At 42.0% G+C, this 27127-nt stretch overlaps 1 protein-coding gene and 1 long non-coding RNA gene across 5 annotated transcripts in view; one reads left to right on the forward strand and one right to left on the reverse strand.

Moving 5' to 3' along the window:
- Positions 1-4701: 4701 nt before the first annotated feature.
- LOC101176846 lies at positions 4702-8572 on the reverse strand. Its single transcript, XR_004026697.1, has 3 exons — positions 8489-8572; positions 6449-6503; positions 4702-5521 (listed from the first exon to the last, which is right to left on the reverse strand). It is a non-coding gene; the product is annotated as an uncharacterized LOC101176846 (long non-coding RNA).
- Positions 8532-27127, forward strand: part of SEC24B (SEC24 homolog B, COPII coat complex component) — a 106725-nt gene continuing 88129 nt past the window's right edge. For all 4 annotated transcript variants that reach the window (XM_030798124.1, XM_030798125.1, XM_030798126.1 and 1 more), the window contains exon 1: positions 8532-8751. In XM_030798124.1, the coding sequence (XP_030653984.1) occupies positions 8625-8751 (127 nt within the window). In that variant the 5' untranslated portion in view covers positions 8532-8624. The remainder of the gene's footprint in view (positions 8752-27127) is intronic.

Genomic DNA, 27127 nt, shown 5'->3' on the forward strand with positions numbered 1-27127 from the left:
TAGATCACTAAAGCTTATTCCTCCTAACTGAAACTTTGTACTTTTTGATCAACATCTTCCCATTCCAGCCCGGGCAACTTAGCGAGACCCCATTTCTACAAAAATATTCTTAAAAATTAGTCAGGGGAGGTGGCATGCACCTGTAGTCCCAGCTACTCTGGAGGCTGAGGTGGGAAGATCACTTGACCCCACGAGTTCCAGGCTATAGTCAGCTAGGATAGCACAACCACACTCCAGACTGGGAAGTGTGTATATATCACATTTTCTTTCTTTCTTTTTGTTTTTGTATTTTTTTTTTTTTTTTAAGAGACAGAATCTCACTCTGTTGCCCATGCTGGAGTGCAATGGTGCAATCCTAGCTCACTGCATCCTTGAACTCCTGTGCTCCAGGGATCCTCTCACCTCAGCCTCCCAAAGTGCTGGAATTACAGGTGTGAGCCACCTTTCCCTGGCCCACATTTTCTTTATCTATTTATCTGATTCACCAAGATTGGTTCCATATGTTATTTATTGTGAACAGTGCTACAATGAATATAGGAATGCAGATATCTCTTGGACATAATTGATTTTCATTCCTTTGGAGACATACCCAGAAGTGAGATTGTTGGATCATACAGCAATTCTACTTTTTTTGTAGAAACTCCATAGTTTTCCATGATTCCTACCAACAGTGCATGAGTTCCCTTTTCTCCACACCTTCACCAACACCATATTTTGTCTTTTTAATAAAAGCCATTCTAGGCCAGGCACGGTGGCTCATGCTTGTAATCCCAGCACTTTGGGAGGCTGAGGCGGGTGGATCACGAGGTCAGGAGATCAAGACCATCTTGGCTAACACGGTGAAACCCCATCTCTACTAAAAATACAAAAAATTAGCCGGGCGTGGTGGCGGGTGCCTGTAGTCCCAGCTACTTGGAGAGGCTGAGGCAGGAGAATGGCGTGAACCCGGGAGGCGGAGCTTGCAGTGAGCCGAGATTGCGCCACTGCACTCCTGCCTGAGCGACAGAGCGAGACTCCGTCTCAAAAAAAAAAAAAAAGCCATTCTAACAGGTGCGTGGTGATGTCTCATTGTGGTTTTAATTTGCATTTCCCTGATGATTGGTGATAATGAGCATCTTTTCATGTACCTGTTGGCCATTCTTATGTCTTTTGAGAAATGTCTATTTAGGTTCTTTGCCCATTTTTTGATTGGGTTATGTTTTCTCGCTATTGAATTAAGTTCCTTATATATTTTGGATATTATCCCCTTCTCAGATGTATGCTTTGCAAATATTTTTTAGTCCCAATCTGTATGTTGTCTCTTTATTGTTTCCTTTCTTGTTCAAAAGGTTTTTAGTTTGATGCAATCTCATCTGTTTATTTTTGCTTTTGTTGCCTGTGATTTTCATATTCAAGAAATCTTTGCCCAGACAAATATCATGGAGCTTCTCCCCTATGTTTTCTCCCATTAGTTCTATAGTTTCAGGTTTTTAACTCTTCAGTCCATTTTGAGTTGATTTTTGTATATGGTATACCACAAGCTTTGTAAACACCCTGCCATCATAGTGGTGCTCTGACTTATCAATATTCTTTTTTAAAAGTGTGTCCTTTCTAACTGAATTAGTATGTTCAACTATTTATTTATTTTTGAGACAGAGTCTCACTCTGCTGCCCAGGCTGGAGTGTGTAAGTGGCACAATTATGGCTCACTGCAGGCTCGACCTCCTAGGCTCAAGTGATCCTCCTGCCTCAGCCTCCTGAGTAGCTAGGACCACAGACACACGCCACCACACCTGGCTAATTTTTTAACTTTTTATACAGACAAGGTCTCACTCTGTTGCCCAGACTGGTCTCAAATTCCTGGGCTTAAGTGATCCTCCCATCTTGGCCTCCAAAACTGTTGGGATTACAGGCATGAGCCACTGTGTCTGCCCCAACAACATTTTTTGTCTGGCTTTTTTTTTTTTAAAGAAACAGCTGTGTTTTGCATTTTTCATGTAATTGAAGTTTACCCTTTCAACTAGTAAAAAAAATTTTAAAACCAGTCCTTTGTAACACAAAAATACCCCTTCTTATGATCTTTTAACTTAGTTTTATACATAAAAATAAATCTAGGCTGGGCATGGTGGCTCACACCTGGAATCCCAGCACTTTGGGAGGCCAAGCCTGGAGGATCACTTGAGAGACCAACCTGGGCAACACAGCGAGACTTCATCTCTATTAAAAATTTTAAAAAATTAGCCCGGTGTGGTGGTACACTCCTGTAATCCCAGCTGCTTGGGAGGGTGAGGCAGGAGGATCACTTGAGCCTAGGAGGTCGAGGCTGCAGTGAGCTGTGATTGCATCACTGCATTCTAGCCTGGGCAACAGAGTGAGACCCTGTCTCAGATGAATAAATGAATATATAAACCTACCTTCTAGAACCATAGTATAGTAACTTTGTCTCCTTCCAGCAGATGGCACTGAAGATTGTGTACAGTAATTTTAGTCTAGGGCAGTGCTTCCCAGCCTCTTCATGTCATAACATAGCTAGAAAATAAGGATATTTTTGTTGAGTAAAAGACAAGGATGCTTGCAGCCAAAGGAGACTAGCCTGAGGATCACTTGAGTACCCCTTAGCTATCCCAGCATCTGAAGAGGATTAATACCTTAGTACATCTTTTAATGAATTGCACTCATTCAGTGCGCCCTGGTGTAGTGGTGCCCTGATGTAGGTCATCTTATTAATTTGGGGCCTATTATGAGTTTATATTTTAAAACTGTGCTTTATAAATATTAATCCCAACATTGATGTCAGTGAGAAAGAAGTGAGAATTTTGAAGGTGGTAGTAAGAGTGATGTGAAGATTAAAAAAGCAGAGATTTAAAAATGAAAATTCATAGTAATAAATATACAATAAAGTGATATGACCCAGTTGAAATTGGGAACAATTCTGAAAAGCAAAGAGTGACTCATGCTGTATGAAAATGCTATTTGCTACGGACTAAATTCTGTACCTCCAAAATCCATATGTTGAAGCCCCCATGTAACTATATTGAAGAGAGGGCCTTTAAGGAGGTGATTAAAGTTAAATGCAGTCATAAAGGCAGAGCCTTGTACAATAGAACTGGTGCCCTCATACCAAGAGACACCAGACAACTTGCTCTCTCCCCATCTCTGCCTGCCATGTATGGACCAGTGAGAAGGTGGCCATCTACAAGCCAGGAGAACCTTTACCAGAACCTGATCATGCTGGCACTCTCACCTCAGACTTCCACCTTCCAGAATTGTGGGAAAACACATTACTGTTGTTTAAGCCACCTCGTTTAAGCCACCTTCGCTTTATTTCCTTCGTTTAAGGTATTTTGTTATGGCGGCCAAAGCACACTAATTCACCATTTTTATATAACAAAAAATAATCAGTAAGAAGAAAAGTAATTGACAAAATGTACACACTGTTGACCATGTGATGAGAGGATCAGTGTCAACTGTGGGTACCCATTAACCCATTAGGAGATGGTTTAAGTATCTTAAAAGCCTAAGAAAGTAATGGAAAGCAAGGGCGCTAGGCACATTTTAATCTGTACAACATCAACATGAGTAGTAGCAGGTGTGAATATACTGCAGCTGCTAAGAAGTTCCTTTAGGATCATTAAGGAGGGGCATTTCCTTCCTTAAGGGACTTCAAACGTAAATCCAACAAAAAATGCCCTTTGGAACCTTGCTACTCAGTGTGGTCCATGGATCAGCAGCATCAGCATCAGCATCAGCATCACCTGGGAGCTGCTAGAAATGCAGATTCTCAGGTCATCCTAACCCTACCCAATAAGCATCTTCATTTTAACGTGATCATCAAGAGATTCATACGCGCCTTAGTTTGGGGTGCACCACTATACAACTTATATCAGTAAAAAAGGAGAAGAGTAAGCTTTGTTCTAAAGTTGCAAAGGACTGGCTCACTTTTCTGTTTTCTGGAAATGCATATGTGGCTTACTCCAAGCTTGTGAGTATTCGGACTTACGAACAATGGAAATTTTGGAACCTAACCTGTTCATATGTAAAAGAGTTTCTAAAGTTCCAAAATGGGTTCTATATTCCTCTGGTCTTCTGAAACAGAGTACAGAGCATAATTTAATTTTTCTTTGCAATTGAGGGTCAAATATATGAATATCTGTTTATGTCCTGACATATGGTGATGTCATAAAGCGCTTTCAAGTTATAAAGCAGGTGTTTGGTATATGACAGTTCCCTTCACTTTATTTCCTTCGGAATACTAGGTTATAAATTTCTCAGATGGCAGAGACTTGTGGACTATGTTTATCATATTTCCAGTGGAATAAATCTGGTTGTTCAATGTAACTGTGTCAGAATACAGTGCATTTTTAATCCATTTTTCTAATTTTCTTGTTTTTCCTGTGCTTATTCTGCCAATAGAGATTGCTCCTCTCAAACTACCTATAATAACAGCAATTCCTTCCCTTGCCTTGTGATTCATAGTTTCTAATCTGCTGTGGGCTAGATAAGTGTGTAACTACAGAAATTACAGCATGTCTGAAACAATAGCCAAATAATGTGACAATCAGAGAATTTCCTGTAAGTGCATGCACTATTGTTCATGAGTTGACTATGTGGTAATTATTTGCCTAATAATCTCATCTTTAATTTTTCTTTTAGTATCTTAGTTGTCTTTTAGACCACTGAAATGTAAATGAGAGTTAAATGACAACAACATAAGTGATCAAATATTATTAAAGTCAGTGAAATTATTTATTCTCATGATAATGAGTGGTGAAACTCAAATTGGAATGCCATAATGAAAAGAAGAAACAAAGATTCACTAAGAGCAAAAAACAAAAAAAAACACAGCCAGGATTTTTTTTAATTAAAGAAATATAAATACAAGTCAGTAGGAATATACAGAAAAGTTTCTGCATACCTTTGAGAACAGACCATATCTTATTCATTTTTGTATCCCCAATACCTAGCCTATTACAAATGTAATAAATCTGTAAATGGATCAGATAAAGGAGGAAAAAGAAGAAAATTGTTTCTTCGTATTGGGAGACAGACACCTAATAGAGAATGCCACTAAAAGGGAAGGAGTGATCTACAAACGCCAAATGTGATTTACAAACTAGAGAATAAAAAGCCTGGTGAGAAATATGCAAAGCCAGGCTATAATAAAGAATTGACATTTCTTGGCCAGGCATGGTGGCTCACGTCTGTAATCCCAGCACTTTGGGAGGCCAAGGCAGGCAGATCACCTGAGGTCAGGAGTTTGAGACCACCCTGGCCAACATGGTGAAACCCCATTATCTACTAAAAATACAACAATTAGCCAGGAGTGATGGTGCATACCTGTAGCCCCAGCTCAGGAGGCTGAGGCAGGAGAATCGCTTGAACCCAGGAAGTGGAGGTTACAGACAGCCAAGATGGCGCCACTGCACTCCAGACTGGGTGACAGTCTCAAAAAAGAAAAAAAAAAAAAGAGCTGACATTTCTTAAGCTAGAGATAGGTGTTCAGTTGTCCAAGGCTCCCACTTCTGTTATAGAGAATAGAGTCCTAAGTTTGGGATGACAAATAGTAACACACGTGTTATTTCACTTCCATATATGCAGCAGAGATTTATTCAATTACCCACTCTTTCTCACTGAACACAGACTTAGCCTCAGCATCTGCATCAACACTACACCTCAAAGAATCTGAGCTGACACAGGAAACATCATGGCATTTGTGACACCGTAATCACAAATCTACAAAATATCACTTTTATTGGTCTGTAAAAGACTGAAGAGATGTCCTGAAAGAAAGGACCATCATCTTCCAAAGTAAGAGAATGAACCAATTCAGCTTAACTCTGCTATTCAAAAGCAGTGGTCCTCAAACGTTCCCAAGCATCAGAATTGCCTGGAAAGCTTGCTGTAGGGCCCTATCTCCACTGCTTCTGAATCAGTAGGTCCAGGGTTTGGGCCCACAAATCTGCATTTCAAAAACTCTGAGATCTACCATTGTAAAGTATACTGGAACAAATTCTAAATATGAAAAACTGAAAATCTTTTGACAGCAAGATAGTAAATCATAACTAGCATAGCTTTATGAAGAAAAATGTAAATTAACCCAGTCTATAGTTTATACTATATACTATAGTTTATAGTAAAGCAATGGTCTGGAGCTAAATAAACCTTGGTTTGATCGCTGGTTCTGCTAATTCCAGGTTCGTGATTTTTACTAAGATTACTTGAGCTCTATAAACATTAGTTTCTTCACAGATAAAATAGGGATAAGAAAAATATCCCATGGAGTTATTGTTAGGATTAAATAGAAAAAAATACATATCTAAAGTTACAAGCACAGTGCCTAGTAGATGGTTCAATCCTATTCATTCAATCCTTCATCCTTTTTTCACTTATAGCAGTAATGGAAATTAAAGCAAAAGAGTTAAATATTTTCATAAAGGTTGTAGGGCTTGTCAGGAGGAAAAATATCTACCTTCTAGAAGGGGTGCCAGGGCAGCAACAGCACAAGGCCGGTGTGTGTGGGGTCCCTGTAACAAAAGAAAGGCATATGAATGTATTATATTTAACATAAGTTTTACATGGCACTGGAGCCTTCATAAGGCAATGAAGACCTGAAGAAACCTGAGCGTTTTATACCAGCCTTGATGAAGAGTAGACTGTTACGGAAAAATGTGATAAGACAAAAAGGTGAGCTAAAGGCAGTAAACTGGGGGAAACCTACCAAGGCCTATTAATTTAGATTCCTCTTGGCGTCTGTCTTCACAGATAAGATTGCTTCTTTTAACCAGGTATAGGGAAGGCATCTCTCACATGAAGGTCTTATGACCTGCTTCATGGGAAGATCAGAGTCCTCACACCTGCCGTTTCTCAAATTCCATCAGCTTAAAATATTCAATATGCCAAGGTGTTATATTTTGGGGTAGTGTGCCCTGAACACCATCATAAACATGCTAGAAAAATTCTACAGCAAATTAGTGGACAAGGGGAAGCAGCTTAGGTATTAAAGATTGTGGAGAAGATCTATTAAAACATATGGCCCCAATCCTCCTCTTAAGGAGTCTCCCTTTAAGAGACAGGGTTCACTTTCATCCCATATACTTCTGATTAAAATGAGCCTCTTATACCCAGGAGAATACATTCCAGGTGCAGAAAGCCAATTACCTAGTTATTCCCTTACCCACGTAACTACAGACCTTAATCCAAATTCAAAGGACTCCTGGGAGATGCTGGAATCTATAATTGTGTAATCTCTTTGATGAAGCACAGAGTGTGATCTTTTGCTCATGTGGGGCTAGGTTTCTGTGGAGAAGCTGGAAACGCTGTGGAAAAGGGCTTGCCCCTTTTGTGTATATGGACTCTAACGTAGTTGAAATTCCTAGAAGTCAAAGGTATAAATCTAACTACTAAAATCCTATTTGTGGTTCATTTAGTGCATTAAAATGCCAGTTATTAATTTATGGCAACAACTAAAGGGAAGCTTTGTATTATTCTAAGACTACAATGCAATTTATGCTTTGCATAATCATTCAGCAAATGACTTATTGCTCCAGAAATACCATCTTCCTAGATCCCATTCTGAATTCAGTGTTTCTGAGCAATCTCATCTCCAATACAGAATGATGACATACTCAGGATTCCAAGATGGCAAAATGACTTGGGTAATGTAGTCTAGGGCCTGCCAGTGAGTGTGCTGAGACAGACCAGAAAGACTTAGATTCCACTAATGTAGACAAAGCAAGCTGAGTCACAACTTCTCCGAACACCAACAGGATGCACCAACACTTCACAAAAAAAAAAAAAAAAAAAAGATAAAGTTTGTCTTCCAGCACTCCCTTACCCTATGTTCCCCTTCCTCTTCTCTACTTTATCAGTGGGAAAAGTTCTCAATAATGCAATTCTTACTGAGATTCTTGTGTTTATCAGAGAAATGTTTCCTCTTTCTTTGCCAAGGAATTATATACTCCCAAAAGACATGGAGCTTGAATGCTATATTTCCTTTGGAATTAAGAAAGGGAGGTGGGGGAATCAAAAATTAAAAACCAAACCCAAGCCATTGTTCCTATTCGAGGAAGGGTGGGTGGTCGGTCGTTGCCTGAGCTCCGTACATCAACCCGCGGCTCTCAAGTTCCCCTCCCAGTAATGCTGGGCCCAGCCTCGCCGCGGCCGATCGAGCCTCTGCCCAAGGTGGGAGCGGGCCACCCGGTCCCTTCACCCACTGAGGCCCAGGCCTCTCGCCTCAACACGAAGGCAGCCTGGCCGGGCCGGAGCAGCAGTCGCCGGGCCGGCACTGGGGCCGCGGAACCCCGGGCCAGCCTCAGGCCTGGGCCAGCTCGGCTCCGGCCTGCAGGGGGCGCTGCGGCGGCACCGGCGTGAGGCCCGCGCGTGCGGGAAGCGACCCCAGGTGTAAGTCCCGCGGCGTGGGGCGCGTGGGGCAAGGCGGAGCGACCCACGATCCCCGCGCCCGCAGCAGCCGCCGAGCGGCAGCGCTGGGCTCGCGGAGGAGCTTGGGCACCTGGGCCGCGGTCCCGGGTGACACCCTTAGTGACGCCAGGCGCGTTCCTTCCTCTTCCTCTCTCCTCTCCGGCCCCGCCTTCCCTTCCCTCCGCCCACCTCCCCGAAGCGGAGCCGCCGTCGCCACCAGCGCCGTCATGTCGGCCCCCGCCGGGTCCCCTCACCCGGCCGCCAGCGCCCGGATCCCGCCCAAGTTCGGCGGAGCGGCCGCCTCAGGAGCCGCAGCGCCCGCGGGCCCGGGCCCCGCGCCGCACCAGCAGAACGGTGAGGCGGACGGCCCGGGCGGAGCGCGGGGCCTAGCACCGGCTCGGCGGCCTGCGCGGCCACATCGGGGCGGGGCGGGCCGGGAAGGGCGTTCGGGGCCAGGCCTAGCCCGAGGGAGGGGAGCGGGCGCGGTGCGGAGGCCGCGGGGTCCGGGCTGGGCGCGGGGAGCGGGCAGGGAAGGCGCGGCGCGGGGCGCGCGGGGGTGGGACGCCCCTGGCGTTGGGTGGCGGGGGGGGGGGGGGGCCTGGGAAAGCTGGGGCCGGGGCTGTTTATGTAATGCGACCCCAGGCCCGAAACCGCCGGGGGCGAGTAGGAGCGACTGAAAAGCTGGGAGCCCACGTAGTAAAACCCAGTTACCCAGCCTGGACGCGGGCGAGTTGCCCCGAGCGACCCCTTGGCTGCGAGAGCTGGCCGGAAGCCGAGGCCGCTGAGTGCGTGGTCTGGGGAAGGCTGGTGCAGCCACCCAGCAGGGTGGATTGTGCCCTTCCTGTCTCAGGAAAATTGCTTCGGTTCCTGAGGCCCAGCGAACACGCTGCCTTGAGGAAACTTAAGTTTGCACTCAAGTTTGTAGACAAAAGGGTGTAAATATGCTATGTAAGTGTAACTAACCCTGACCCAGTTCGGCCTCAAGATCTGTCATTGCCGGTGCGGCTGCTGGTCCAGCTTTTGGAGTTTGCTTGTAGTGTTTGAAAGGGAGCAGGTGCAAACGGATTTAAACGAACATCTTTAGATCTGGGTGTTTTTCCTAGCTCCACTTTCAGAGATGGAAAAACGTGCCAGAGTTGGCCCTGCTTTGCGGCAGGGCCTTCATACAGGCAGCAGCCAAATGCAACACGAAAGCCGCTTTCATATTAAGGTCGTGGGCTTTTAGTAGGCTGCAAAATGATCGTCTGTAGGATATGCATTCCCTAATGCTGAGATTTGGAATGTTCGCGGATAGGGGCCAAGAGTGGGGGAATTCTCCTTATAGACTTGATATTATGTCAGGTGAGAACCTTGGAAAGTAATTGACTGAATTTAGAAAAATACCTCTGTCTGGTACGAGAACCAAACTACGTTAGTACTCTCCAGATGATTGACCTGTTTTATCTAATTTCCTAATGAAAATCTGCTGGACTTTATGAATTAGGTTAACCAACATCTAAGTTTTACAACTGATGCTTTTCAAACATGAAGTGTATCGTTTGTCCTGAGGATCAGAGGTTGAGTGATACTTTAGCCTTAATATTCTTTGGATCAGCCTTACCTATCAGTATTACATGCTGTACTCTCAGTAGTCATTGTTTACTATAATGGCTTTTGGATATGACCAGTGTTATTGGTGTTGTACACCTGTTCCGAGCAAATGTAAAAATACTATTTGTGAGCAGTGATTTGTTCTTGTAACCTTAATATAAGTTCTTGTTTTTGTTTGTTTTTAAAATAGCTTTATGAAGGAACTAAAACACGATAATTTAGTAAAAGAGCCCAAGTCTTTTAGAACATCGTAGACTCATATTTACCAGTGATTCAAGGATTGTGTCTTTCCTTGATTTTCTGAATATGCATTATCATCTTAGTGAACAGTTTTTAAAGTGGCAAATGTTTATTACAGCCTTATAAATTTTGTGAACACTCGAGAATGCCAGGATATGTACTCAGCCAAGTGCAATCAGGATGTTAAAATCTATAAGAACAAATCAATATTTTGATGCCAAATATAGATGATGCTTGAGTTCTCCTGTTTATAATCACTACTTTCCTTTAATGTTGCAATAATCATTTCAACATTTATTGCGTGCTTACCAGTTGGGGACTCAAGGTTAGGGTAGCAGATGAGACAGAGTCCCTGCCTCTCTCCTAACTTGCCGTGTATTTGGTAATGTTTGAATTGGTTCTGGCTAGCCTTGAGGGACTGGACAGGTTGGGGTGGGAGGGAAAGGTTGACTCTAGGCAGAGGTTACAGCATGAACTAAAGTTTGGAAATATGAAAGTGCAGGGCATGCTTGGAAAGTGGAAGGAGTCAAGAGGTGCAGAGGGTGCTGGGTGGCATGGGAAGCCAAGGCATCGAAGCCGAAAGGAACAGGTTAGAAGGGGTCAGGTTGCAGAAAGGCCTTAAATGTTATGCTAGGAAATTTGAAAGTTATGGTAAAGTGTAAGAACTAGGGTCAGGTAGAGACAAGGTCTCCCTGTGTTGCCCAGACTGGTCTGCTGGGCTCAAGTGATCCTCACACCTCATCCTCCAGAAGGATTTTTGTTTTTGTGGAAGGGATTAGTTTAAGTAGAGAAACAAGATTAAATCTCTTTTTGTTTTGTTTGCTAATCTCAAAAAAAAAAAAAATGTTTGCTACGTGGTATCAGCATCTAGTAAGCAGTCATTTGGGTTTCTCATTTATTTTTCAGTCCTACAAAAGTAGTTAGCCTTTTAATATATCTCTATGGAATTCCAGACATGGTGAAAAAGAAATAGGTCAGAAATATGAGCATAAAACAGAATTGTAAAACTGGAATGGTACCTAGAGATCACTTACTTCAGTGTTGTGGTGTAATATGAAATACGTCTGGCCTTTGTCCTGGGTTCCTGTAACAGCTCCTAAAACCCTTGTAATTTCCTGAATGATAGGAGTGTCGCTTGTTACTCATAAGGAGCCTTTTGATTATATTTGAATTTATGCTAATGAGATGACTTAGGATGGGTCTTCTAGACAGCCTCAGGCTGGAGCTGGTCACCAGAAAGACCAAGTAATTAGAGAGTTGGGACTTTCAGTCCCCACCCATCATCCCCTTTGAAGGGGAGTGTATAGGCTGGAGATGAAGCTTTACAAAAACTCTGGAACAGTAAGATTTGGTGACCTTCTGGGTTGCTGAACATGTGGAGATGCTGGGAGGGTGGCGGCACCTGCCCCCATCCTTTGCCCTGTACATCTCTTTCATTTGGCTGTTCATCTGTATCCTTTGTAATATCCTGTATAATAAACAATAAATTTAAGTGTTTTCCTGAGTTCCACAAGCCCTTCTACCAAAGTAATTGAACCTAAGGAGGGGGTAGTAGAAACTCCAGTTTGTAACTGGTTCCTCGGAAGTACAGATGGCAACGTGCTACTTATGATACTTACGATAGGCATCTGAAGTGGGGAGCAGTCTTGTGGGACTGAACCCTTAATCTGTGGGATCTGAGTCTAACTTAAGGTAGGTAGTGTCAGAATTGAATTGAATTGAAGGACACCCAGTTGGTGTCTGTTGGGGAAAAATAAAAACAAAAATTCATACATCTGGTCACAAAAGTGGTCTGTGCAGAATGAGAGTAGAGTGAAAAAAGTTGTTTGTTTTTTATTGTTTGTTTAGAGACAGGGTGTTACTCTGCCACCCAGGCTGGAGTCAGTGGCTCCATCCTAGCTAACTGCAGCCTCAACCTCCTGGGCTCAAGTGATCCTCCTGCCTCAGCTTCCCAAGTAGCTAGGACTATAGGCATGCACTACCACTCCTGGCTAATTATTTTTGTTTTTATTTTTGTAGAGACTGAGTCTCACCATATTGCCCAGGCTGTTCTCAAACTCCTGGCCTCAAGCGATCCTCCCGCCTAGACCTACCAAAGTCTTGGGATTATAGGCGTGAGCCACTGGGCTGGGCCGTTTTTTCTTTTACAAGTGGTTAGCAAATGGCAAACTTTTTTTGTTTATTTGAGAGGGAGTCTTGCTCTGTCGCCCAGGCTGGAGTGCAGTGGCACGATCTCAGCTCACTGCAACCTCCGCCTCCTGGGTTCAAGCGATTCTCCTGCCTCAGCCTCCTGAGTAGCTGGGACTACAGGCGCACACCACCACTCTTGGGTAATTTTTGTATTTTTAGTAGAGATGGAGTTTCACCATGTTGGCCAGGATGGTCTCCATCTCCTGACCTTGTGATCCACCCACCTCGGCCTCCCAAAGTGCTCGGATTACAGACGTGAGCTGGCCCACAAACGTTTTTTAAGATTTGTTTTTCCAAAGGATATTGTATATAGATCCCTGATAGAGAAATCAGAAAAGCAAAGTGGTTGCGGTTAAAATAGAAGTAGAGGTTCAGTTGTTTTTAAGCACAGTTTGAAAAACACACAGTTCAGTTCCCTAACTTTACAGATGAAATGAAGATTCAGAAAGGTTAAGTAGGTACATTTTCTACCCATTCTGTGAAAGCTTTGTGAGGGTGGCAGTTTTTTCTGTCTCTTGTTCACGTTGTATAATGAGAGCCTAGAACAGCATAGGCAAGTTACAGGTATTCATTAGACATGTATTAAATGAAGTCCATTTTATTTCTGCTAATTCCAACTCCAGATCTCTTCTTAAAACTGTTTGTTTGTTTGTTTATTTATTTATTTTAGAGACAGAATCTCACTCTGTCACCCAGGCTGGAGTACAGTGTTGCCATCATAGCTCACTGCAGCCTTGAACTCCTGGGCTCAAGCAGTCTTCCCACCATGGCTTCCTGAGTAGCTGGGACTATAGGTGTGTGCCACCATACCCAACTAACTTTTAAAAAAAATTTGTAGAGACTGATCTCAAACTCCTGGCTTCAGGTGATCCTCCCGTCTTGACTTCCTGAAGTGCTGGGATTACAGGCATGAGCCACCATGCCCAGCCTAAAGATCTTTTTATTAACAGACTCTAAGAAAATTCTTTTTAGAAACTTGATGTTTGAGAAGAGTAAGGAATAGAGAAGCAGAAAACCTAGTCTTCATGATCACTTTTACTTGTTTTCTAGGTGTGACTGCCAGCATGTTTCCTCCACTTATTCGAAGATACAGCTTGACTTGATTTCAAGTCTGAAATCTTTCTCTTAAGCTTCCTTCCTTGGTGGTGTATTTCTATCATTCAGTTTTCATTGAGCAATATATGGATTTTTAGAACTATTTGTATTTCCATACCAAGCATTAATTGAATATTTCTTACCCTTTACTCTGCCTTTTGGGATTCCTTCCAAAGCTGAGTCCTCAAACATAGGAAGGCTGACTAAAGTAATAGCCTGGTAATGATCTTGTTGGGAGGTGGGGGGTGTGGGGGGGCAGTCAGATTTAATAATAAGCTGCTGCTTTTTAATTTTACTTTTAGGAAGCAAATGGTGCTCATTTTTAAATGAAAGTATTTTAATCCTTCCATATGCCCTTTTCCAGAATGAAACTACAGTTTTATCACTTTAATTGTCAATAATGCAAGAAAGATGAGATAGTAATAGGAATTACTAGAAGTCACTATGGAAGATGTAAATAAACATACCATTCATACAGCAGTACTATCAGGTCAGTCACCGGACACCCTTAAACTTTGAGGGCACATGCAACATTTAAAATGATATAAATCTCCCTAGTATGTCTCAAATAAGTTCCTTTTGATCAGAGCCACATCAGTGTCTCAGGTTTCTAGTCTTCATTTATAGCTAACCGGAAGCATCAGGTCCTCTCCTGAATATACCTCTATTCTATGGTATTAAAGTAACTGTGTCTGAATATATAATTTCCTCTTAAGCTGGTTTTTTTTTTTTTTTTTTTTTTTTTGAGGCTGTGTTTCAGTCTTGTTGACCAGGCTGGAGTGCAATGGCACAATCTCAGCTCACTGCAATCTCCGCCTCCTGGGTTCAGGCAATTCTCCTGCCTCAGCCTCCTGAGTAGCTGGGATTACAGGCATGCGCCACCATGCCTGGCTAATTTTGTATTTTTAGTAGAGACAGGGTTTCTCCATGTTGGTCAGGCTGGTCTCAAACTCCCGACCTCAAATGATCCACCTGCCTTAGCCTCCCAAAGTGCTGGGATTACAGGCATGAGCCACTGAGCCTGGCTGTAAGCTGATTAATAGATATCTCAAAGATCTTAAAGTAGGCCTGGCGTGGTGGCTTACGCCTGTAATCCCAGCACTTTGGGAGGCTGAGGCGGGCGGATCACTTGAGGTCAGGAGTTTGAGATCAGCCTGGCCAACATGATGAAACCCGTCTCTACTAAAAATACAAAAATTAGCCAGGCGTGGTGGCGGGTGCCTGTAATCCCAGCTACTCGGGAGGCTGAGCAGGAGAATCACTTGAACCTGGGAGGTGGAGGTCGTGGTGAGCCGAGATTGTGCCATCACACTCCAGCCTGGGGGACAAGAGCGAGACTTCATCGCAAAAAAAAAAAAAAGATCTTAAAGTATTCACTCCATATGTAAACAAGTGTCTTATATCTGGGTTTAATTTTTATTTTTTATTGCTATATATGTTGCTTTAGTTGTTTGCAGTGTCTTTTCACTCCCTCCCCCTCCCCCCAGGTTTCTGGGATTGTAGCAGTAATTAATTTTGTAAACCATATTCATTGCCACCACTAGTATTTCATGTTACTTTATCTTTCCAATTCATCTGTAATTCCTGAAGTATTTTATGCTAAAGGTATTAAAATAGAATAATTTTCTTTCCTAGAAATGAGGCATCTTCATTGTCAGCATTGTTAGAAAAGATCATGTTATATATATTCAGCCCTGGAGAAGCCACTATTTTCAATAGGCTGAGCATACTCAGAATTGTCCAGAAGGTGTGGACTAGTGAAAAGGTTGTAGGCTTTGATACAGCCCAATTTTTTTTTTTTTTTTTTTTTTTTTTTTTTGAGACGGAGTCTTTCTCTGTCCCCCAGGCTGGAGTGCAGTGGCGCGATCTCGGCTCACTGCAAGCTCCGCCTCCCGGGTTCATGCCATTCTCCTGCCTCAGCCTCCCGAGTAGCTGGGACTACAGGCACCCGCCACCTCGCCCGGCTAATTTTTTGTATTTTTAGTAGAGACGGGGTTTCACCGTGTTAGCCAGGATGGTCTGTCTCCTGACCTCGTGATCCGCCCGCCTCAGCCTCCTAAAGTGCTGGGATTACAGGCTTGAGCCACCACGCCCGGCGATACAGCCCAAATTTTTGTGGAGAAACTTAGTTAACATGCTTCAGGGTATAATAATACCTTTCTTACAGAATTGTTGAGAGAATTACATTTAATGAGGTACTATTTTTAAAGTACTTAGCCCTAGAAGGGGCTTAGCAATTAGAGTGCCTCCCTTCCATTTTCTTCAGAACACCAGTTTATAAATTCTTCAGGTGGCAGAAACCATATGGGTTTTCTTCATCATATGCCCAGTAGTAGCTTGTAATAGGCACTCAATTAAGTGAACTTGGTTTCCTATTCATTATTGCTTTTGAAGACTGGCCACTGACAGGAGTCTGTGTGCCAGCTCCCTCTCCCCTTTTTTGTATTTATAAGGCTCAATCACTATTTTAGTCTTCTCTTTATTTTCTTCTGCTTTCCAGTTCTCCGTCCCTTATGTCCACAAATGCATTCTTGGAAGGTTTCTGGTAATAGGCCATCTACTTTAGCTAGTTTGCTTATGGAAAGGTAAGTTTAATGGGTTTTAAGTTTTCTAAAATTGTGTGCCAGAAGTCATTTGTAACAGGAACTGAGGAAAAGCAGGATGAAGTAGCGAGAGGGAGTGGTAAAGTCATGTCTCGCCTAGCCAGTGGCCAAGTCTTAACTTGTTTTCCTTGGGATTTCTGATTAATGGATATTGTGAAATGAGCTATAAGCCTGGCTTTGGAACCAGCAATGCCTGGCTTCTTTACTACTTACCAACGATTTGAATTCGTATGAATTAGTGGGCTTTCATGGCCCTGTTTATTTGTATATAAAAGATGATAGTGATACTTCACAGAATTGTTTGAGAAGCATATTCAGATTATATGTAGAAAAGTAAGGTATCTGGCATGTAGTAGATTCTGAACCAATATTGGTTTTCTTTTCTTTCTTTGTTTTTGAGACAGGGCCTCACTTTGTCACTCAGGCTGGAGTGCAGTGATATGATCACAGCTGACTGCAGTCTTGACCTCCCCGGGTTAAGGTGATTCTCTCACTTCAGCCTCCTGAGTAGCTAGGACTACAGGGGCATGCCACTATGCCCAGCTAATTTTTGTATTTTTTGTAGAGACGGGGTTTCACCACGTTGCCCAGGCTCAAGTGATTCTCCCACCTCAGCCTCCCAGAGTGCTGGGATTACAGGCATGAGCCACCATGTGTGGCCTTGGTTTTCTTTTGGCCCCTCACTTGTAGCACTCATTGTCGTGGTATCCAAGAAGGATAATTGATGTTGTAGCAGGAATAATCTATACCTAATGCAGTGAGATTTAATCCAGTTGTTTACATAGCCTATGTCTGTAGGCTCTGTCCGCCAGTGGTGACTGGAACAGTTACCTTCGTCTTCAGGTATATTTGCAGTTTATGGAATGTAGGAGAGAAAGAATACAAGAAAACATTTCTCTCAGAGCTTGGGAAGCTCTATAACTGTTAGCCTTGCATTATAATAATCTAGGATATCCAGATGTAATCTGAGACTCCTCATTTTTGAAATCACCAAGGTTTCTAATTGCCTGTTTCCTTAGGGGTGTGTGGGTGTGCAAGCGTGCATTTATGCTCATTAAAAATCCGTATTTTGGCATTGTTAGTGATACCTTATTGGCAGGGAGAGTATATTAAAATATTCAGTAATCAGTACTGCGTATACTGACCACTAAATGGATACCATCCTTCATACCAGAGCAGGATCCTATAAGCTTTCAGCTGTGCCAGGCATTACTTCTTCAGCTGCCAGATTATGAGAAGGTTTGGGCTAGCATGGTGGGGTAAAGCAGGGGAATAGGACCACGGCTATGACTCATTACCAACTGATTCAGAGCTATTTTAATATTTTAACAAAGATAATTATTAAAATGCATACCTGGGTGCATACTGACTGAAAATTGGCCTATTTCTTTGTAATTAAGTGATGAATGAATTCAGTGATTACATTCTTCGATCTGATTCTACCTCAAAGTTAGTATGAATTTATCTTAGTAGGATAGAGGAGCTTGTACTTTGCTGACCTTGATGTTTGTGTTCAGATAATGGAAACTGAAATCTGACTGAAAAAAAAAAGTTGGAATTCAATTCAGGAAAATATTAATGAAACATCTATTTTTAATATTAAAATGTCTCTTGGGGAGGGGGAATGATCATGCTATTATGGAAATCTTAGGAGTAGTCAAATTAGAGACGTGGTTTTTGTTTTCTCTCTTCATTTCTTTCTTTTTAAACAATAATTGTAGTATGGTGGAAATCGTGACTGTTACAATCTTATTCAGGTAACTTGCTTTATTTTTGTGTTTTCCTGTATGTTTATATTACTCATTTATCAATTTTGTACATTTTTAATAGGGTTGTAACCTTTTTATGTCAAATCTTTTTTTTCCTATAAAATGGCTGTATTGTAGTGTTGGAATAATCCAATGTTGATGCTTTATTTTCCTTGAAGTTTCCCTAACTTTATATTTATGATAATATCTCTTAAGTGAGCTCTCAGTACCAGTTAGTCCTGTGGTATTTCCCTGCTCCATTCCCAGTGTCACATGCTCCCCTTTTCCCTCAAATTCTCAATATCCTCTTTCTCTGCCTCCCTTTCCAATGATGACCTTACTTATTTTACTAAGAAACTGAAAGCAGTCTGACAATCTGAAGATAAAGTATTAATCTTCTGCCACCAAATCTATCAGTCTTCCTGCATATTATTATTCTTGCATTATCTGAGACAAATTCAGATTATTTGGGTGCGGAATTCTGTTCCCTTAAGAACTTTGTCCCTCTGATTATCTCATTTACCATCAATTTTGATCTTAAACACCTGAACCTTATTTTATGCAATGCATATGTAATCCTAACAGTTATGTATAACTTTTATTTTAGAGACGAGATCTCACTGTGTTGCCTGGGATGGTCTCGAACTCCTGGGCTCAAGTGACCCTCCAACCTCTGCCTCTCAGAGTGCTGGGATTACAGGCATGAATTATAGGCCTGGCCTATAAATTTAATTCACAATTCCTAGCAAATATTTATTTAGCTCCTCTTTACATAACATTTTGTGCTAGATACTCTGGGCATACAAATGTGAATGTTCTCTGCACTCCAGGAGTTCTCTACCCCTCAGTAAAAGAGGAAAGGACTGTCAGCACTGAACATGTGTTTCTTTCATAAGGCCTGTGAGAAGAGTGCCCAGAGTTCTGAAGAGGAAACAATTCTTTTTGGTTAAAGTAATAGGGAATCTTAAGGGAAGAAGTTAGATAGAACTTCAGCTGTATCTAAAATGATGGACACATTTTGAATTGTCAGGTAAAAATGCATGAATCAAAGGTAAGGAATTTAAAAAATGTACTCTGAGCAGTGCAGGGGTACAAGGGAGAGAGAGTAATGAAAGAATAGTTTGGGCCCGGCGTGGTGGCTCATGCATGTAATCCCAGCACTTTGGGAGGCTGAGGTGGGTGGATCACCTGAGGTCAGGAGTTCAAGACCAGCCTGGCCAACATGGTAAAAACCCATCTCTACTAAAAATACAAAACTAGCTGAGTGTAGTGGCGAGTGCCTGTAATCCCAGCTACTTGGGAGGCTGTGGCAGGAGAATCGTTGGAACCCGGGAGGTGGAGGTTGCAGTGAACCGTGATCGTGCCATTGCACTCCAGCCTGGGCAACAAGAGCTAAACTCCATCTCAAAAAAAAAAAAAAAAGAATAGTTTTTACAATTATGTTGGGGCTGTTAATGGAGGTTCCTGGAAATTGTCCTAAGAAGTTTAGACTTCATTTGGATCAAAGAAGAGCCACTAAAGATTGTGTGGTAAGGAATGTTAAAAAGTACTCAGGTGGCATTAGTAATGAATTAGAGGGAAGTGAAAGAATAAAGGAACGTCAGAGAATTTTTCAAACCAAATCCTATTTCATATGCCCTAAAGAGATCCTGTGATTTTTTTTTTTTTTTTGGTACAAGGACTAGACTTGCATGAAATATTTGTTTTATAAATTTTAATTTTCATGTTAGGTTTTCTTAAAGCAAGAGAATCAGTTTTCCTTTGGTGAGAATCTAGTGTCTGAAAGGAGATTATGCTACTGAGACAGCTATGTCCTGGGGGTAGATCTTGTGATAATTTAGTCTTGCTAAGGAGGGCATACATGCTTAAAGAAAATCATAGGCTATATCTTGCTGGTACATGATATATCAGTCAGGCTGACCAGCTGAGCAGCTCCATTGAGAAGATTATAGACCATTTGTTAAACATATTTTATTTCTTCATTCAGATTGGTACCAGTGAGTAGATAATGTGTTAGAATCATCTGTTTCCCTCTTTTATTTGACATAGTTCACTTGAAGCTAAGAATATAAAATTCTTTCAGAGATTATATAAAAACTGAATTTTTTTGTTTGTTTTTATTTCGACACAGGGTCTCACTCTGTCACCCAAGCTGGAGCAATCAGTGCTCACTGCAACCTCGATCTCCCGGGGTCAGGTGATCCTCCCACCTCAGCCTCTTGAGTAGCTGGGTCTACAGGTGTGCACCACTACACCTACCTGATTTTATGTAATTTTTGTAGAGAAGGAGTTTCACTCTGTTGTCCAGGCTGGTCTTGAACTCCTGGACTCAAGCAATCTGCTGCCTCAGCCTCCCAAACTGCTGGGATTACAAGCACATCTGGCCATTTTTTAGTTTTTTCTTTCTTTCTTTCTTTCTTTTTTTTGAGACGGAGTCTTGTTCTGTCACCCAGGCTGGAGTGCAGTGGTGCAATCTCAGCTCACTGCAAGCTCTGCCTCCCGGCTTCACGCCATTCTCCTGCCTCAGCCTCCTGAGCAGCTGGGACAACAGGCGCCCGCCACCACGCCCAGCTAATTTTTTTTTTTTTTTTTTTTTTTTTGTATTTTTAGTAGAGACGGGGTTTTACCATGTTAGCCAGGATGGTCTCGATCTCCTGACCTCATGATCTGCCCGTCTCAGCCTCCCAAAGTGCTGGGATTACAGGCGTGAGCCACTGCGCCCAGCCTGTTATTTTTATTATTTTATTTAATTAATTTATTTTTTTGAGACAGGGTCTCACTCTGTCACCCAGGCTGGAGTGCAGTGGTGCAATCTTGGCTCACTGCAGCCTCGATCTCTTGGGCTGAAGCAAGCCTAGCACCTCAGCCTCCCAAGTTACTGGGACTACAGGCACAAACTACCACACCTGCGTAATTTTTTTTTCATGTTTGTAGAGATGAAGTCTTACTATGTTGCCTGGGCTGGTCTCAAACTCCTGGACTCAAGCAATCCCCCTGCCTCAGCCTCCCAAAGTGCTGGGATCACAGGCGTGATCCACCGCACCCAGCCTGTTTTTTAGTTTTTCAATGATTATTTGATGCTTATTTGTAAGGCACTGTATTGGGCAATTTGGTGGGTGCAATAATCAAATTAATTTATTCTAAGATGCCTTTTTTTTTTTTTACATTTTTTACCTCTGAAATTGGGGTGCATTTTAGAATCAGTGGAATTCTAAACTTGCTTTCCGTAAAGTGAAATCATAAGAATCTGCCTTTGATACCTGATGTGGTAGGCTGAATAATGGGTCCCCCGGCTATGTCCATGTCCTAATCCCTGAAACCTTTGCAGCAGTGATTAAGTTAAGGATCTCGAGATGGGGTTTTCCTGGAACTTGGTAGGCCTGATAGAATCACAGCGGTTTTTATTAGAGAGACACAGGACAAGTCAGAGCCAGCAGCGAAGGAAATGTGAAGACAGAAGCAGAAGTTAGAGTGATGTGCTTTGGAGATGGAAGGGGCCACAAACCAAGGAATATCAGTGGCCACTAGAAGCTGGAAAAGGCAAGGAAATGGATTGTCTCTTCAGAGCGTCCAAAGGGAACCAGCCCTGTCCCTTGACACTTTGTAGCCCAGTGAAACTGATTTTGGACCTCTGACCTCCAGAACTGTAAGAGAATAAATTTGTGTTGTTGTAAACACTGACTTAGTTGTAGTTTGTTATAGTAGCAGTAGGAACCTAATACACCTGTTAAGATAAATAGTGGCAGTATCAAAACACACCTTAGATACAATGAAATACGGTAGATTTTCATTTCTTTTTGTTACAAACACTTTTCTTATACCTGAACAGAGTAAAAAGTATAAAATGCCAAAGTAGAAAAAAGACCTGTTTTTGTATTATGGTATAAATTATTTTACATAGTGAAAGCTTTTAAAGTTTCATGTTCTTTGTCTCTAAGTAGCATATGGTATTCCTTATTGATACATTGTGATAAGTGCCTGATACAGAAATACTTGATGATTATTTGCTAGGCTTCCTTTTATAAAAATACAGTAATAGTTTCCATCAGCCAGCCATTACACTAAGCTTTGGGGGATAGGATAGAGCTAAGAGCAAACTGGACTCAATTTTTTCACTTGCAGAATTTACAATTAGACAATTACAGTTCCATGTGTAAAGTTCTGTCATAAGGGTCCAAGATACTGTGGAAGCAATATTATATAATGGCATGCATTCACCTGTAGGATTAGAGAATGTTTTCCTAGAGAAGAGCTGAGCTGAGATCTGAAGAATAAGTTAAGAATTGGTCAGGTGAAGCAGAAGAGGGTATTTTGGAAGGTTCCATGTAGAGGGAAAAGCCTATCTGAAGATTGAGAGGTGAGGAAGCATGGCTTGAAAAAAGTTTAGCATGATAAGGAAAGGATGTGTGTAGAACAGTGATTCTCAGCCTTTTCATACTCATGGCTACTTTAGTGCTAAAATTTTTGGTGGCATTCTTAAAGGAATTACACTTTGAACACTTGTATTAAAAAAAAGTTTCAAAAAAAGTATCACATACTCACTTGATCCCCTTCAGACGCCTCTAAAAGACAGCTTAGAGTAAAACTGTCTTCTGCCCTGATGAACCTCTTTTAGGGCCTCTTGAGGCAAAACTCAAGCATACAATCTTACTTATGTTGTACTGTGGCTTCTTTGCTTTTTTGTGGCAAACGGTATTTTTTCCCACCAGCTCAGCATTCTATTTGACTTCACCATATCAGTAAGCATCTTAAGTGTAGCAAAATTAAATTTTATTTATTGATGAAATGTTGGCCGAGGCATGTGGAAGGCTTGCAGTATACTAGTATATTAAGGCATACCTCTTGAAAATTATTGTATGAAGAGGTGGTGAGTGATAAAGCAGGAGTGGTAAGCAGAGGTCAGATGATGGAGAGTCTTTGCATTGTTTTCTATTTACTGCTGTAACAAATCACCACAAATTGGTGGCTTCAAACAACATGAATTTATCACCTATAGGTTAGAAGTCCACCTGAGCTAAAATCAAGGCATCTACAGGGCTGCATTCCCTTCTAGAGAATCTAAGGGAGAATTAATTTCTTGCCTTTGTCAGCTAGCTTCTAGATGCTGCCCACATTCTTTGGTCCATGGCCCACTTTCTCCATGTTCAAAGCCAGCAACATTGCATCTCTCTGAGAATTCTTCTGTAGTCACATCTCCCTCTGACCCTCTTCTGCCTCTCCTGTTCTGCTCTTAAGGATGTTTATGATTATATTGGTCTCACCTGGGTAATCAAGAATCTATTTTAAGGTCAGTTGATTAACATTCTTAATACCATGTGCAACCTTAATTCCTCTTTGCCAAGTAATCTAACATATTCACAAGTTTCAGAGATTAGGATATGGACATATGTTTTATTGGTCATGTTAAATAATTTGAATTTTTTTTTTTTATGGCAAGATAAACCATTAGAAGGCATCAAACCAGGGAGTAACAATATCAAATCTGCTTTTTAGGAAAATCACTCTGGCTATGTTTTGTGTGTCATACAATTTAATAGGTCATTTCCAGGACCTTTTTCTACTGATGTATTAAAAACTTTATTTTGCAATAATTTTAGACTTACAGAAGTGTTGCAAAGATAGTACAGAAAGTGCAGTACCCTTCAGTCAGCTTCCTCTAACAATAACTTATGAAAATTTTTTTTTTTGAGCCTCCCAGGTTCAAGCGATTCTCCTGCCTCAGCCTCCCAAGTAGCAGAGACTACAGGCACTTGCCACCACGCCTGGCTAATTTTTGTGTTTTTGTATTTTTAATAGAGACGGGGTTTCGCTATGTTGGCCAGGCTGTTCTTGAACTCCTGACCTGCCTACCTCAGCCTCCCAAAGTGCTGGGATTACAGGCACGAGCCACTGCGCCCAGCCTGTCTTCCGAAACTTTGGTACATTTATCAAAACCAGGAAATTAACATTGAAATAAAATTCACGGCAGATTTTATTGATGTTTCACCAGTTTTTGCATGAATGTCTTTTTTTCTGTTTCAGGATTTAATTCAGGATATCATGTTGCATTTAGTTGTCATGTCTCCTTAGCCTGTAGTCTGACAGTTTCTTAGTCTTGTCTTTTTTGTTTGTTTTCAATGACTTCCTCATTTTTGAAGAGTACTGATTGGATACTTTGTAGACAGTTCCTCACTTTGAGTTTGCTGATGCTTTCTCATGATTAGATTGTGTGTATGAATTTTTCATAAGAATACCACACAGGTGAAGTATGCTTTTCATTGACGATTTACGTGATACCAGCTTGTTTTATTACTGATCATGTTAACCTTGGGCACTTAAGGTTAAGAGGGTTGTCTTAGCTAGGCTGCTATATTGAAACACCATTGACTGAGGCTTAAACAATAGACATTTCTTTCTTCGAGGCAGTGTCTCACTGTCACCTGGGTTGGAGTATAGTGGCTCAATAACGGTTCACTGAAGCCTTGACCTCCCAGGCTCAAGCAATCCTCCCATCTCAGCCTCCCAAGTAGCTGGGACTACAGGCGTGTGCCACCATGCCCGGCTAATTTTTCTTTCTTTCTTTTTTTTTTTTGTAGAGACGGGGTTTCACCATGTTGCCCAAGCTAGTCTTGAACTCCTGGACCCAAGCAATCTGCCCGCCTCGGCCTCCCAAATTGCCGGGATTACAGGCGTGTTCTACTGCGCCCAGACATTTATTTTCACAACAGTTCTGGAGGCTGGAAGTTTGAGAGAGTGTCAGCACGGTCATATTCTAGTGAGGGCCCTCTATCCACCTTGTCATTGTGTGCTCACATGGCCTTTTCTTGGTATGTGCACATAGAGAGATCTCTCTCTTCTTTTTATAAGGGCACTCCTTCTCTTATGGTGGTCCTGCCTTCATGACCTAATGTAAACCTGATTACCTCCCAAAGGCCCCACCTCCTAACACCATCACATTGGGCCTCAGCATAGTTTTGGAGGGACATAAACATTGAGTCCGTAATAGAGGGATGTCTGTGAGGTTCTTCCTCTGTAAAGTTATTTTTTCCTTTTCATGGTCTGTTTATTAGGAGTGATACACTTAACTCCAGCCTACTTTCAAAAGAAAGAGAGGCTGGATGTAGTGGCTCACACCTGTAATCTCAGCACTTTGGGAGGCTGAAACAGGAAGATTACTTGAGGCCAGGAGTTCGAGACCAGCCTGGCTAACATAGACCTTGTTTCTACAAACAAAGTAAAATTATTACCAGGGTGTGGTTGCACTCGCCTGTAGTCCCAGCTACTCTAGAGGCTGAGATGGGAGGTTCACTTGAGCCCAGGGCTTCAAGGTTACAGTGAGCTATTATCATACCTTTGTAGTCCAGACTGGGTGACAGAGCAAGACCCTGTCTCTTAAAAATGTAGGAAAAAAAGGGAATTAAACTCTACCTGCTGCAATGAGGTGTACCAAATGATTTGTGGGCTTATGTTCAAATCACCACAGTAATTAATAAATATTCTTTGGGAGATACTTTGAAGTTATTCTACCATTCTCTTTCTTCTCAAAATTTTACTCACAGCCAGGCACGGTGGCTCACACCTATAATCCCAACACTTTGGGAGGCCGAGGCGGGTGGATCACGAGTTCAGGAGTTCAAGACCACCCTGGCCAGGATGGTGAAACCCCCATCTCTACTAAAAATACAAAAATTAGCTGGATGCGGTGGCAGGCACCTGTAATCCCAGCTACTTGGGAGGCTGAGGCAGGAGAATCGCTTGAACCCAGTGAGCCAAGATCATGCCACTGCACTCCAACCTGTGTGACAGAGTGAGACTCGTCTCAAAAAAAAAAAAAAAATTTACTAATTTTAGCATTTCACTCATGAATTTTGCTTACTCTCACCGGCATCAATTATTACTGTGCAATTCTTTTTTTTTTTTTTTTTTTTTTTTTTTTTTTTAAAAGAGCCAGAGTCTTCCTGTTGTTCAGGCTGGAGTACACTGGCTATTCACAGTTGTAGTCCCACTATTGATCAGCATGGGAATTTTGATTTCCTTAATTTCCTACTTCTGCCAGTTCAGCCCTCCTTAGGTAACCTGGTGGTCCCCTGCTCCTGGAAGGTCACCATATTGATGTCAAACTTAGTGTAAACACCCAGTCAGCATAACACGCTACAGCCCAGAACTCCTGGGCTTAAGGGATCCTCTCACTTCAGCCTTCCCAGTAGCTAAAACTACAGATACTTGCCACAGCACCAGCTACTGTGGATTTCTAATGGTAATTTTCTCTTTCCCTGTTTCTTATAAGGGAGATGTGCCCATTTAATCCCATTTTAAAATTTATTCAGTCATTTGTGTATGTTATTATAAACTCACAAATATTTATTTTGTTCTTTGGGGTATAATCCAATGCTGTATATAGAGAGGGAGACAGGGTCTTGCTCCATTGCCTAGGCTGGAGTGCAGTGGTATAGTCATGGCTTGCTGCAGCCCTAACCTCCTGGGCTCAAGCGATCCTCTCAAGTAGCTGGTGTCATCTGCCTAGCTAATTTTTTTTTAAAGGGGTCTCGCTGTGTTGCCCAGGCTGATCTCAAACTCCTGCCCTCAAGCAATCCTCCTACCTTGACTCCCAAAGTGCCAATACTATTGATACTTACTTTTGTTGCTCAGATTATTCCAGCTGTGGCCATTAAGAGCTCTTTCAGGTTGGCTTCTGTATTCTTTTCCCCCAATCTTTTTGTTGTTTGGCCACTTCCTTACTTTCTGACACTACAAGTTACTCTATCTTGTACTTGCTTTATCCCAGTACCAAAATCAGCCCTATGTCCAAGGGACTCTGGTTTCTTTTATTGAAGGATGATATTTAGAAACCAAGAACTAGGTGTTGGATATGCTTATTACTACGGGGGTGTCACTGCTTCAGGCTCTGAAAGTGGACAGAGCTATGAAATGTAAGTATGTATATGTATATGCTAACCCATCTATAATTATTTTTGTGTCTATCTGTATCTATAGTACCTAAACATCATTCAGTTAGGTTATCATACATTTGTAATACAATTAGACTGATCTGTCAGTCTGTATTCTAGCCTAGGTTTTCTTGATATCCTGGTTGATTTTTTAAAGAAAATTTACCTGTAGTATATTTCCTTTCATTCTTTGTAGAGTACAGCTGTATAGGTTTAGATAAATATATGTAATCATGTATGTATTATGCCACTGCAGTACCATCTGGAACAGTTCCATCACCATGAAAAAAAAAGTTCTTGTAGTCAGTGCCTCTCACCAGCCCCTGGCAGCCATTGC

The sequence above is a fragment of the Nomascus leucogenys genome, chromosome 18 (genome assembly GCF_006542625.1).
Source record: "Nomascus leucogenys isolate Asia chromosome 18, Asia_NLE_v1, whole genome shotgun sequence".
Taxonomy (NCBI): Eukaryota; Metazoa; Chordata; class Mammalia; order Primates; family Hylobatidae; genus Nomascus; species Nomascus leucogenys.